The sequence below is a fragment of the Aythya ferina genome, assembly GCF_964211825.1.
Source record: "Aythya ferina genome assembly, chromosome: 14".
Lineage (NCBI taxonomy): Eukaryota > Metazoa > Chordata > Aves > Anseriformes > Anatidae > Aythya > Aythya ferina.
This window is the reverse complement of record NC_140312.1, coordinates 5,510,696-5,525,001: the sequence shown is the minus strand read 5'-3', so window position 1 is coordinate 5,525,001 and position 14,306 is coordinate 5,510,696. Positions and strand designations below refer to the sequence as shown.

Sequence of the window (14,306 nt, the reverse complement as noted above, 5' to 3'; positions counted from 1 at the left end):
TTGCATGATTAACTCTGCACCGCGCCCTTTCAAACACGACTTTCACTCCTAAGTCCTGTTGTGCAGAACCAAGTCGGTAGCAGTGAGGATTTGTCTTTTTGATTGAAAGTTTGTTTGACCTGAGCTTTCCCTAAGTGCTTTGTCTGCTCTGGACGTAGCCTGCTCTTTCTTTTGTTCCCTAATTTTAGATTTACCTGGGGTAGAGCCGTGTGAAAGGATGACCTTGTTACCACCAGCTGGGCCATTCCCCCTCCCAGCTCCACTGGGGACAAAGTAGCTGTCAGCAAATGCTTCTTTAACAGAAGGAGTAAAAGGGAGGAGGAGAGATCGGGGATGTCGTAGCTCCCTCCTCTCCCTTTCCCCCTTCCCTGCCCACCCAGGGATGAGGCCTGACGGCTGCTCTGTGGGGTGACGTTTGTTGTCACTGGCAATGAGCAGGGTCTCTCCTGTGAGCAGGGCTGGGTTTGATTTTCTAAAGTAACGTGAGCTGATTAGGGGATTATCTGCTGGCAGCTCGCAGGGGTGTGCTCGAGTTTTCCCGGCTCTGGGGTGTTGCTTGGTGTCAGCCCCTCCCCACCATGCCCAGCAGTGCCAGGCAAATGAGATGGGGAAGGGGTAAGAAATCACCTCCATAGAAACCCTGTGCCCCCTGCTGCCATTCCCCTCGCCGTGGCTCTGCTCCACACTCTCAGGGCTTTTCCCTTTTGTCCTTTATTCCCTCTCCATCACCGTTCTCCCTGTACCCCACAGAGAACTGCTGGCCGCAGCAGAGCTGCCTGTCCGGGTTCGTTTGCCTGGTGGGATGGGTGTGAAACAGCCAAGGGGTCTCAGTGCCCAGCAAAACCTGCCAACAAACTGAAAGCTGCCCAGCTGAGGAGAGACTGCAGCTGCTGCCTGTTAGGCTCTAAATACCCCAGCTTACGCTCTAAGTATCCTGGTACTTACTGTCACTTCAGAGATCCCGAGCTCTGAGTCATAGGGAAAGGCTTTCCAGATAAGCCAAGGACAAAAGGAACTAAATTCTCTGGCTGTCCCTACCTCGCAGAGCCCAGAGATTTGCTCGTCGCTTGCCAAGATGTGCTTGGCGAGGAGATATTTGGCACTTGGGCCTGTGAACCCCAGCGATGACCAGCTGAGAGCCAAGGACAGGCTCCTCCAGAGCGCAGTTAAAAGCCCTGGGGCCAAATTAAAGCCAAAATAACACAGGGAGCTATGCAGAGGGAGGGTGGGGTTCATCATCACACCTCTTTTCCTTGGGGTTTGGTCATGTTCCCGTCCCTTTCTCTGGCGGTGCTGGAGACTGGAGCATGGGGAGGTTGACACGGGGGCATTGGGGGATTTTTCCCGTTTCAGAAACACTGCGACAGGCAGAAGGCAAACCTGAGGATCCGCTTCAAGCCCTCGCTCTTCCAGCACGTGGGAACCCACTCATCCCTGGCTGGAAAGATCCAGAAGCTGAAGGTGGGTACCAGATGCTGCGAAATCACCTTTCCAACCTGCCTGCGGCCTTTCTGCTGGGCCTGGCCTGTGGGCACTGGGGCTGCCTGAGGACATCAGGGACAGCACCTTGGTTTGTGGCTTTCTGTGCAGTAATTGTATTTTATCCTGAATCACAGGGAGCTCATCTAGCTCCTACTTCTCAGGCACAGCGAGCTTTTAAACCTTGGTGTGCTCCTGCCCTTCAGGGCGAGGAGGCACCAGCTCCTGTGCTCCTGCTCCTCGCCTGCTTCTCTGGTACCATTAATAGAGACATCACCTCAGCTGCTGCAAACAAATAATATTTTAAGGCCCTTAATAAAGCTGCCCTCTCTTTTGCTGTCTCTCACTTGGCAGAGAGCTGTTGGGATGTAGGCTTCTGTGAAATTTTAGAGTTGTGTGTGAGCTCCTGGCCAAGAAGCAGGGACTGCGTCAGGGGACAGGCAGAGTTGGGAGGATCGTGCTGCAGGCAGAGCACGAGCGTGTGTGTGTAGTTCCTCATGGCTGAGAGCAGCGTATGACCCATTTCTGCCCTTTTGCTTTGTGTCCATCAAGGACAAAGACTTTGGCAAGCAAGCCCTGCGGAAAGAGCACGTCAACCCTCCTGCAGAGGTGAGCACCAGCCTGAAAACCTACCAGCACTTCACCTTGGAGAAGGCTTACCTGCAGGAGGACTTCTTCTGGGCCTTCACACCCACTGCCGGAGACTTCATCCGATTCAGATTCTTCAAACCACTCCGCATCGAAAGGCCAGTGTCTGGGGGGGCACGGAGCATGGAAATACTTCCCGTGTGTTCTTCCAAATTTCTTGTCCATCCCTGGTACGGGTTGGTTCCCTGGGAGGAGGGCACAGTGCTCTGCCAGGGGGAGGCAACTCCACCCTTCCTGGTGGGTCCACGACTGCCAGACCTCTTTGCTTTCTTGCACTTCAGAGCAATCCAGAGTTTGCTAATCTGGCACAGAAGCTCTCCTTCCCAAGCAGGCACTCGTGGGCTTTCTGGGAGGGTGCCTGTTCGGTTGAGATGTTTGATGGCTCACCCAGGGTGAAAGATGTCATGTCCCTGTGCTCAGTGTGGTGTTCCATGGCTTTTGTCTCTGTCACAGGTTCTTCTTCCGCAGTGGGAACATCGAGCACCCAGAAGACAAACTCTTCAATACGACTGTGGAGGTTCTGCCGTTTGACGTAAGTGTTTTATTGAGAACGGAGGCGGGGGTGGAGTGGGAAGGAAAAGAGGTTTGAGAGAAGGAAACTGCTGAACGCTGTCAGAAAAACCTTCCCAAGAGTTCCTTCAGGAGGTGCTGGCGTCCTGATGGGGGTCACCCCTGGTGTGATGCCACCTTGGGAGGTGGGATGGGGTTGCCTCCGGAGGAGCTGTCCCTGCCTGCAGAGGGGTGCCCAGATGGATGGGATGGCTGCAGAAGAAAGAACAGAGGTCAGGATGGTGCAGCTGAAGCAGCAGCAAACATCCTCTTGCTTTGGGGAGTGGGTTGCATGGTGTCAGGTGAGGGGCCGAGGTGCCATGGGATGCTGTGACCTCAAAATGGCCAAGAGTGTTGCAAGGACAGCTCTGGGGTTCCTGCTGTTGCTTGGGGCTTTGGGGTGTCTCTTGCTTCCAGCCCTGAGCAGAGTGCGCCTCTCCATCCCACAGAGCCTGCAGTCGGACAAGGAAACCTTGCAGGAGGGAAGAGGTGCAGCTGTCAAATACCGCAGGACGTCGGATGGCTACATCCAGATAGGTACAGCAGGTGGCAGGGTGGAGAACATGCATGCCCTGTGCTCATCTTCCAGTGATTCAAGGCCACTATTTGTTTAGAAAATGATACCAGCATTGAGCATAATGTCTGCGAAATTATCTCAACTGCACTTTATTGACAACTACACTTGGTTTCAGCCTCCCCCTCTCATCTGGGCCCTGTGCTGTGCACAGAGGGGCCGTAGTGTCCGTTTGTGGTCCCCTTGGCATTCAGGTCCACCAGCCCCAACTCACCCCTGTGCTCTCCCACCAGGCTCCTTCTCCAAGGGCGTTGCAGAAGGCGAAGTGGACCCGTCCTTCGGGCCGCTGGAGGCGATCCGGCTGTCCATCCAGACTGACTCCCCGGTGTGGATCATCTTGAGCGAGGTACGGGGCTGCTCCTGCCTGAGCGTTCGGTCTGGGGAGCTCTCAGTGCATCCACCCCAGCCCCACATTCTCCAGCATCCATTGTGCACTACCTCACGTGGGTACCGTGCTGCAGTTGCACAAGTGTGATTTTTGCCTTCCCTCTCCTTGCAGATTTTTATCAAAAAAGCAGAGTGAAGTGGGCATGATGAAGGATGGACACGTGTAGAGCCCGGGTCCTTCTCCCTCCCTTCCCTCTCCCTCCTCCCCAAGTCGGCCGTGGGTGTGCAGCGCCTCGCCGCCTGCTCCTGCCGAGACGTAGGGACCGTGATGCCAGCGAGACGCGCGCCTGGCTGCTGGGAGGAGCCGCACTCTGACACACGGGTGCTGGATGGCCCTCGACACCCCGGCTTCGAGGCCAGCACCAGTGCATGGTGCTGCAGGGCCAGGACAGACCTTCCTCTGGAAGAAGAGCAAAAGCAAAAACCAAGCTCTGCTGCGAAGGGTTGGCTTTGCTCTCCTGGGCAAGCCCCAGGTGCTCACCGCTCCTCCTGTGGGTGCATCGCCAATGTGTGTGGTGCCGCAGTCCCACCAACACGCGGGGCCGTTTGGTGTCAGGATGAGCTTTAGCAGGCACGGAGACTAAACGCACCTTCAGCCCAGGAAAGGGGGCTGCTGGTGGCTGTATCTGGGGAGAAAGGGGGCCTGGAACAGTTTAGTCCTGCCCTTGCTTTGCAGGCTGATGCACAGGGTGCAGGATCACCAGGATGGAAACAGCCAGGGACTGACGTCTGCATCGCCTTGGCACAGGCACTGGTCCTGGCCACAGCTGAGGATTACATGAGGGTGAGGGCTGACCCTCCTGTGGTGGAGGAACGAAGCTGAAAGGGGGTTGGAACTATGAGTATGGCAGGGAATAAAAATATATACGCCACACTGTGCCTGCCAGCATTGAACACAGCCCCTTAACTCATGGTGAAGTCTCCAGTGTCTTCATGCCTTGAGATTGAGTGCAGAAAACAGCTTTTTAAATAACTATTTCAGTTATTGATTGGTGTGATTTTTTGAGGAAAAAAAAAAAAAAAAAAAAAAAAAAAGAAGTAGCCCAGTTCAAAAATAGTAGGGATTAGTGTAAATCCCAATGTCTCTTCAGCTATACACTGGAATGCATTATACTACTTTAATGTGCTGTATTTTTTATTATTGGATACATTTGATTTTTCAAGTACATCTCTCTATATAAATATATAAAATAATGTGCACTGTAATAAAAGCAAAGTTTAAACCTTTGGTGCAGTGGTGAGAGTCACTTGCAGGGGGAGGCGCTGGGCCCGTGTCCTGTCCAGGACCAGGGCCTGGCAAGGCAAGATCATTCAAGTCAGGGGCAAGCCCTTTAGATTAAAGTAAGGCTTTTTTCCCCTCAGTTGTGGTGAGGTTTTAGACAAGTTTGCACACACTTTCAAATTAGTTTTATTCATGGTAGCTTTTCCCATGCAACCCCATGCCCATAAACCTCTGATGTTCTCACACCCAGTCCCCCCCTCAAGCAAGTTTGACAGTCACAAATGATTTCTGTGGAGAAAAGGCATTTATTCTTTCTATCTCCGTGGTGTGACACACTCTGACAGGGATGCCCACAGCAGTGGTGAGGAACGATGACAGCATGCAGGCCAATTCATGAATTAAATGCATTTCAAGGTACAGAGCAGGTTGGGGTGCCCAGGGGAGCTGAGGCCTCGCTCACCAGGCATTGAGGAGTCGGAGGGGCCATGCCAGCGCCCACGGGGAGGACGGGAGCAGCAAGAAGTGTGCCAGGAGCCCAGCCACCGCCAGGCCCACCAGGAGCCACAGCAGCCGGGCACTGGCGTACAGCGGCCCCAACCTGTGTGGGGAAACATCCCCGTTAGCCCCAGCAGGATGGGTTTGGGCACCACAGGGCAGCACCTGAGGGGATGAGCAGCCCACACAGGGGTGGTGGTGGTATGGGGAATGCACGGGGTTGGGTTTGGGTGCTTGCAGCCCCGGCTGGGTACTCACCGTCCCTGCGCGGCCAGCGCGTAGCCATGGAAGTAGCGGAAGCGGGTGTAGAGGTACAGCACCCCACAGGCTGCCGCCGTCCCTGCAGGGACACCAGGGATGGAACTGCCCCAAAATGTTCATGGAACACAGTAGGATGGGACTCGGGCACCAGGAGTACAAATGGGGTTTCTTTCCTCACTTTCTTTGAGGGATGAGCTGCCCCATCCACACACAGCCCAAGTGCTTTCTCCTTGCCTCTGGACTCAGGTTTCCAGTGCTCACCTCAATCCTTCCTCATGCTTTTGCTGCAGGTGAATCCCCTGCACCCACCCCACATCACTGAGAGGCTGGGTTTTGGTTATTTACTGACAGGGCAACTCATTAGGAAGCTGTAGCCGCTGAAACCGAGCAGCGCACCACTCCTGGCCCCGGCCTGACTTTTCCAAGGAAAACACCACAGGGCTTGGCTGGGCCCTAGTGAAGGAGCAGGGGCTGCTGCTGCCACCACAGGAACATCTCCACCAAATAGCATGCCAGAGGCAGAGCGCTCCGCAGTCCATCCCATTGAATCCCTTCAGGGCAAGGGGGAGCTTTGCTTTCCCTAAGCAACTGCTTCTTGGTGCAGAGAGGGCACCACTGAGTCACACTGGGATTTATATTGGGATTTGTCCATCTGCACATTCTTTTTTGTTTGCTTGGTTGTTTTATTTCCCCTTACCTTGATGGAAGAAGATCCCAGCAACCCAAAGGAGCGAGATGAAGATCGGGAAGTACTCGGAGCAATTCACCCTGTGAGAAGTGGAGGGGAGTTAACCCGGCACCTGCACACATCAGAGACAGAGGCGAACTTCATGTACACACCAGAGCAGGCTGCAGGAGAGACCCCTGGCACCATGGTGCTGTTCCAGGAGAAGGGCACAGCTGGGGCCATGCAGGCACTTGCTGCCTCTCCTGGAGGAGAAGCCAGGCAAGAAGGGACTGCTGGGTGCTGGGAGCTGCCGCTGTGAGAGACGATGCCTTTCTGCTTCTTAATTTTTTTTCTACTTTTTACAGTGTCCTAAGCAATCTAATCTTGAATTTGGCCAAGAAGTCACTGAGTCTCAGGGAATGGAGCCAGACTGGGAGCTGGAAAGTCTGAAGAAACCTACACTGCAAATGTAGTTAGAGCCTGAGCAAGAGGAGGCTGCCAGGTTTCCATAAGTAATAAATCAATACCTCCCACACACACACTTTTTTTTTGGAAGATATAAAAACAAATTATCCATTTGCATCCTTTTCCACAGGGAAAAGAATGGAGGAAAAAAAAATGAAGAAATACACTAGGAAGAAATACCTTCTCCAGCCCCAGTTCTGAGGTCACCTCCACCACAGACTGTAATGGAGCTTCTCAGCATTCCTTTAAAAGCCACACCGGCGGCTACCCAGCTAGAAGAGACTGATGCCTCCCACACAGGTTGGCCTTTCAGTACATCACAAAAGGCCCAAGCGAGTGTTTTTGCCACTCCACAAATGTTTCCTGCCTACTGGCAGGGAAATGCATCAGCTTTGTTCAGAATTTACCGCCGTGCTCAAACTATCACTGAAAGCCACTCCAGCCAATTCCTTTCAGCTGCTTACGAAACAGCACGACTGAGATGAAAGATGGGAGCTGGTGCTTGCTGGAAGCTGAAGGGATCTGTAAACGTTTCCAGTTTAGCCCCAGCATTTCTCACTCCATAGAAACAGAGGAAAAAGAAACAGCCCTCAGCATGGGCCCACAAGTGCTGACTTTCACAGTACAAGGACTTAAAAAAAAAAAAAAAAAAGTAAGAAAAGAAAAAAAAAAGGTCCTCATAGCTGGTTCTGCCAGCAGGATCCTTTGCTTCAATTCAACAGCAAAAACATGCAAGCAAACATCAGGTTATTAATACAGCTTCAGCTATTCTCATTTTGGAGCCAACATTAATATTAAACTTAATGATTGTAATGCATTGATGCTCAACACCTCTTCCATACAGCCATTAATTTTTAATTTGGCTGCCTCTCATGAGAGCAGAATGAGGATTGTCATGGACAGAAACACTCCAGCCGAAGTGCTGAAAACAAAAACCAGCCCAAGCAAGGCACTTGCTCGCTGCTTTGGCTGTCATAATTCTACATCTGCATGCAAAGCATGAAAGAAAGTCTAGTATCAGCACAAATAAGTGAAAAAGTGACTTTGGTCTTTCCTGGTAGTCACATTTGACTCAAGTCATATCTAGATTCAGTCACCATGAACAGGTCAAAATCTTACTGAGCCCTGAAGATCCGCTCGAATTCAGGGTGACCTGCTGTCTCTGGAGGAGAGATCTTGAACTTCCGCCGAGCATAGATCACTTGCAGTGTAAAATAGGCTAAAAAGAAAAAAAAAAAAAAAAGAATAACACACAAAAGGTAACAGTCTGGCAGTGTTTTGTTTAGCCAAGCTTTATCTGGTCTGGAATCAAGCAAGCGGTAAGAGGAAAATGGCCAGTACCACCAGGTTCACAGTCCGGGGCTGTCACACCTGACTGGAAATAAGAGTGCCATTACCTCCTGCTCGAACTGGATGTAAATCCAGATTTGGTTAGCCACACAGAGCATGTGTGGCACAGAGCTGATGTGCTGGAGGGCACTTTGCATAGCATCACACCCAGCCTGGCCCTGCAGGAAGGCCAGCACATGGACTCCCCCCCTCCAGCCCATCACAGAGCTATTCTTCTTATGTTTTATCTTGCACTCTGGATTTAGGACATTAGTACACCCTCAGCCAGTCTCACAGGAACATATAACACTTCCAGAGAGGCACAAATCTTTTGTACAAGGATGGCACCCCAGTACAGAGCAGCACCCAAGCCAGGAAGCACTGGGCTATCATTAGGTCAACTAGAGATGCTCATAATCATGGCATTATAAGGCAATGGGGCAATTATTTCTTCCTCTTCATTCCTGCAGGGTAGCCCCAAAGCAGGAGGCAGTTTGAGGAGTTTAAGCACTGCCAACTAGCACGGTGAGCCTGCACTAAACACAGGCCAAGGTATCATCGTGGTGTCTGCTACATCGCTCCTTTGTGCATTTGTTGGGGATGTCAAAAGTCACTTCACAATGATGAAAAGTTGTTAACATGAAGATTTGGACCATTCCACTATTTGATGGATGTTATTCTCACAGGGGCTTGTTATGTTTCAAGTATTATTTTTTTTTATGTGCACTACTACATTTTGCTTTTATGGAAATTGAGGATTTTCATATAGGAGAAAATTAAATTATAAAAACAATTACTTTGGTGGCTGAGGCAGCATGCTGCTAAGCAAGTCACTTGGATTAGCAAGGTCCTGATGTAGCATACACTAACAGGGCACTGCAAAGACAGACAAGGAGTCTGCAAGGACTTTGCTGTGGACTGTCTTATTCTAAGAAAGAGGATAAAACAGAGCAGCAGGATAGAGAGAGGAAAGTAGAGACAAATGTTGCAAGATTAAGGATGAGAGATCCATGCACGCCTGCAGAAAAGCACTGGAACATATGTAGAGGAAAAGGGAATGAGAAATGTAAATAACCTGATGCTATGAGACCTGAGTATTAAACAACCTATTATCCATTTCAGGATATGCACGTTCCAGTGTCTTCCACACAGCATGCGATGGCACAGCTGGGGCTGGAGAGGAAGGCAGAAGAAACAAAGACACTTCCCCACCCCCCGATTTGTTTGCAGCATCTTGATAAAGGCTGTGGGTGAGGATATCACCCTGCCTCTGCTCAACACCATATCCGCCCTGCAGACCAGAAAGGGCTGCAGCAGTGCACAGCCTGCGAGTCAGCGGTGGCTGGCAGAGCGCTGATAAACGATTATGGAAGTGTGATCCATCTCGTTACCTCTTCCCATCAGACAAGCACACCTCTCCTACACAGATATTTCATGCTTTCAGGTCTTATCCCAGACTCCTCCCAGGGAATGCAGCAAGGTAAAGGTACTGCACCCCATGCAGCTCTGCCAAGGCTTAACGGAGCATTCTTCAGACCCATGAGCACTTTAGGAATCATTTTAAGCCCAAACTCTCCGTCAATTCTATGCTTAATGTCTTGTTTGAGTATTTGCCCCTGTAGACAAGCAATTCCTGCAAGATCCCTTATGCCTGTAGATGGATAACATATAGAATACCCAAGAGGAGTGAGAGCATTTTGGAGCATGGCTGTCTGTCTTCCAAACCTGGTGTATGGTGGAGTGCCAGGATGAAGATTCACCCTCCAAAAGCAGCAATCCTCAGAATGAGGTGCTGAAAAGCCACATCACACAAAACCTCTCAGAAGGGACTAATAGGGAAGAGCGATCAATCTGCTCTGCGGAACCCTTCAGAAAGGCTTTCCATGGCACGTGTCTTCAAATTAAACCCCTCTGTGGATTCCCAAGTGGCTCCTAGGGGCTGAGCTCTCCCTTCACATTATTCCCACTGAGGAACATCAGCAGGAGCTCCGTTCTCTATTTGATTATGTCCACAAACTTGTCTAACCTTATTATGGCTGATATCTCTATCACATTTGAATGATCCTGGCAAACAAGCTCTATGGGGACTGACAGACGGTGACATTGCATAAGCTTTATTTCCTTTGAAGCCATACTAAAAAGGGAAAAAAAGAACTAAGCCTGGCAGCAGCGTTCTGATCCCAGGCACAGCGCTCAGCCCAGGGCCAGAGCACACACTGATGGAGCGCTGCGCTCAGAGCTTTGCTAAATTGATCCTAACTAAATTAAAAAGGGGAAAATTAATTAGAAGAATGTGGAAACAGTGTGCTCTCAGAAAAAAAAATGAGGGAGGAAAAACAACAAATCGACCAGTCCTTTACTAAGCCCAGCTATTAAATTAAGTCTCCTACGTAACCTGTGACAGAAGAGCATTTGTATGTATCATGCGTGTCACTGTTCCACTTCTCTGCCTTCTCAAAATCGATCTCAGATCTGTAATCCACATACAGAATAGCCTTGCAGAAGAAGCAGGGGAAGCTCCCGCACAGCTCTGCATCGAGGTGGTGTTAGCACACACATTTCTTACTGCAGAGAGGAAGGAAAGGAACCCTCTTAGTTTGTAATTGCTCCCTGGCTTCCCAAGCAGAGACCATAAGTTAGGCTACTTTGTCCAACCTAATATAGGTGGAAGGTGCTGTGCTTGTTATTTGTCTGCTGACTTCACACTGATCCGTGGTTTGCATAGTGTGGAAGTGTGAAGTGCCAAGGGCTGCAACCTTTCTTAAAGTTCTCGTAAAACAAATGTATTTGAGAGGAAGCTGCTATTTAGGGATCAGCTGCCGAGTAAATTGTTTGAGGAAAATTACTGATAGTTCAGAAATTGTGAACTCCTTTCTTCAAGCAGCATGTTCATGTTTTAGATAGTGCTTGTCCTAAGACATGTAGCACCTGACAGCTAAATCAGGCTGCTTGGAGAATCACATCCAACCCTCTGTGAGCAAAGAGGTGCAACAGCTCTAAGGTGAATGCATTCAGTAACAAAAAACAACAGCAGAAAAACAACCACCTTTCCACACAGAAAGGAACAAAAGGGGGGTACCGTCCCCAGGGCAGGGTGGGTACCCCCCTCCTGCAGCCCCAGGGCCACTTTTGCCCCCAGCTAAAGCCACGGCACAGACAGAGCCCTGCAGCACTGCTGAGATAGGAGCAGCTCGGGCTGTTGCTTTCTGAGCAGGCTGAAATGGACACGTCCACTTCAACTAAGATTCACTCAGAGTTTCTTTGAGGATGTTCGCATCTATTTCTAACCAAAAGGGCTCGCGTTAGTTTCTGAATTACTGTGTGGCATCAGCTCGTCTTGTCATCTGCTCAGGGTATGACCTGGACACCTAACAGTATTGCTCACAGAGAAGGAGCCCATGTGCACAGGATGCTCTTTGCACACACATCTGATAAGGGCTCGCACGCTGACCTCTTCAACAGTGAGCCAGCCCACCTTTAGTTTGGGCTCCTACCTCCAACCCATCCAAACTACAAGTTATCTGCTGAAAATCCATCACAAAATAATTCAAACATTCAATTGCTCCAATTGTTCTACGTTTAAAAGTAAAACTTAAAAGTTTTGTCTCCTTCTAGAATGCCGGCTGTGAGGTTTGCACATCATTTTGCTCCCTAATAAATAAACTTGCTCCCACGTAACACTTACACCTTGAACAGCCGAGTGATTTGCATCATTTTTCCCTGCTGGACATCAGCACCTTCCTTCCCACACAGCCTGCGAGCAAAACACAACCAAGTTCCACGTGGTTAAGCACAATTAGCTGATACCTCACCGATCCTGAGGGCATTTACCTTGCTCCAGGACTCCCAGCACCGTGACAGCGGCCAGCAGGTCTATCTCGTTTCTCATGGTGCTCTCTGGAGCAGAGCAGGGATGGAGCACGAAGAGCAGGGCTGCTCGCCGCTTCCCTCTCCCACCTTCCCACTAGTGCACGCTCTACAGCGGAGCCAGCTTCTTGCCCTGCAGTGACACGTTTCCTCCACAGCCCATTAACTCTCCCCTGGCCACAAACCTTCCCAAAGCACCCATCCGACAACCTCTGTGAGAGCCGAGTGCCCTGCACTGAGCCATGGAGCAGCACAAGTTTTGTTGCACTCAAACTGAGATTCTTGCAATTACCGATTTCGTACCCGGGTTGCTTTATCTATTACCAGCAATTGAAAGATTATGGGAAAATTGCCAGGCCTTTTACTGCTAGTTTTAAATAGTTCTAAAGCAGGTAAATTACGTGCAAGGGTACAAAAATATTAACAAGGGTTTAAAGATTCATGACTTGGCCTGCTGCTCCTATTCCAAGTACTAGAGTTGACCACATGAAAGATTTTCTAGACTTGAACTGGAATAACTTAATTATTACTGGATTCTACATGCAGTTGAGCATTCAGATGCTTATCTTATTAAATACTAATGTAAGTTTACACAGTACAGTCCTTTTCTAACTGCCTTTTTTGTAGTTCTCAGGTGTACTTAAAATTCTGTAGTACTGATATTTTTCTGGCTAAAATACAAGATAGAAGTTCTCAGTTCAGAAAGGGTGGCCAAATGGGATATAAAAATAATTACTCAAAAATATTACAATGAATTATAAATGTGAAATGTGAAGTTCAAAGAACAGCAGTATTTTATAGCCCTATATAATCTCTTCCTGGGTGACAATGGCAAAATACACATTGGCTCAAAAAGTTATAAATGTGCTTTAAAACTCAGAATATAGATAAAAGGCTACTTTGATTTTAAATACCAGCTTTAAATTTTAAATACCACTTTAAATACCAAAAAGGGGGGAAAAAAAAAAAAAAAGTTTCATTCATTATCAGCTAAGGTTTTCCCTTAATTTTAACTTTGTACTGAGAGAGGCTGCAGGAAAGGGCTGCGCTGCTCTCTCTGCAGACACAGGCTCACACAGTCTCAGCACAGAATTCGTGCACAGCACCAACAAGAGATGATCAGACCTGCCGCCTCCCCTGAGCAGGATGCTGCAAGTTCTTACTTCTGCTTTGGATCTTCATCTCAAAACCCCACCACGACAGCTTATCAAGTTGAAAACTTCCAAGTCAGCTTATTCGAATATACAGTTGGTACTCTTTTGGCAAAACACATAAAATATAGCAAAACCACTACCTCTGCAAAACATGGTAAGACTTTTGACCATGCGAGCTGCCAACAGACCCAGACTGAAGGTTATTTTTTATATTTCTGTTTAACAGGATCTGTTGGTGATCCTTGATTTCGTACAGGGTGTCAATAGAAGCCCACTTCCACTTACATCATTTCAACAAACAGTTCGGGTTTTAGAAAACACTTCCATTATGGATTGACGCTAGCCTTAAGAAAAACAAATCAATAATAAAAAAAGATTGGTTTCTGAGCAGAGGCTGATCCCGAGCTGCTGCTGACTCTGTAAAATCTTTGGAAAAAACACATACATGCACTTAACAGGATGACAGTTTGGGAAATTTGATTTCCTCAACATTGAATTCAGCGAAGTACTTTTAATGGGACAATGAATCAGAAGTTCCTACAACTTAGCAGATCCCCGCAGGCCAGGAGCAGCCCAACTTGGTATTATTATTTACCTTCTCACTTTTGCTTCTTTACAAGCTTCTGAAGTTACACGTTTCCTCCTCCCCCAAACACAACCCAAAGGCATAAAAGAACAGGAAATACACTCAAGCAATTCAGAAAGCACCATGTGAAAACGTCTGATGGCTCTGAGCTGAAGCCTTACGCACAATGGCCATACAATGAGACACCAACCCCAACTTCAATGCTTGGAGAATTGTCCTTCAACATTTAAAGCTGACTAAAATTTTTCCTACAGAGGAGGATGCTTGAAATTACTGTAACCTGTAAGATGAACACAGCCTTAGCAAGAAGCTTGTCACGCTTTTCAATTTCTTCTTTATCACTATTGCTACATCTGTGGTTGTGGAGAGAGATTTGAGATGGTAGTTTAAAACTTGAGATTAGATATAAGCAGTTAAAAGGTACCCTTGACAAACAGGAAATACTATGTAATTTTTATTTGTATTTTTTGTAATTTGTATATTTTGTAATTTGAATGTGTGTGTTTGCTGTGAGTGGCATGCTTCACTTTTAAGAGAATTGCTTTGAAATGTTCAAGTAATTCATCAAGCTGTAGCTGGTTAACAAGAACACACCAATACCCTAACGCACTTCCACTGAAAGC

At 48.6% G+C, this 14,306-nt stretch overlaps 2 protein-coding genes across 2 annotated transcripts in view; one reads left to right on the top strand and one right to left on the bottom strand.

The window, feature by feature from the left end:
• The window catches only part of MGAT4B (alpha-1,3-mannosyl-glycoprotein 4-beta-N-acetylglucosaminyltransferase B), a 43,423-nt gene extending 38,563 nt beyond the window's left edge, over window positions 1-4,860 (top strand). Inside the window, exons 10-15 of the mRNA XM_084535613.1 lie at window positions 1,354-1,461; window positions 2,032-2,225; window positions 2,581-2,659; window positions 3,126-3,213; window positions 3,484-3,596; window positions 3,750-4,860. Of these exons, the coding sequence (XP_084391739.1) occupies window positions 1,354-1,461; window positions 2,032-2,225; window positions 2,581-2,659; window positions 3,126-3,213; window positions 3,484-3,596; window positions 3,750-3,773 (606 nt within the window). The 3' untranslated portion in view covers window positions 3,774-4,860. The remainder of the gene's footprint in view (window positions 1-1,353; window positions 1,462-2,031; window positions 2,226-2,580; window positions 2,660-3,125; window positions 3,214-3,483; window positions 3,597-3,749) is intronic.
• On the bottom strand, window positions 4,520-12,093 carry LOC311444445 (leukotriene C4 synthase-like). The gene is made up of 5 exons (XM_084535614.1): window positions 11,908-12,093; window positions 7,867-7,966; window positions 6,313-6,383; window positions 5,613-5,694; window positions 4,520-5,457 (listed from the first exon to the last, which is right to left on the bottom strand). Exons 1-5 carry the CDS (start codon window positions 11,963-11,965, stop codon window positions 5,316-5,318), a joined length of 453 nt encoding a protein of 150 aa, XP_084391740.1. The 5' UTR covers window positions 11,966-12,093; the 3' UTR covers window positions 4,520-5,315.
• Between the last annotated feature and the right edge of the window lie 2,213 nt (window positions 12,094-14,306).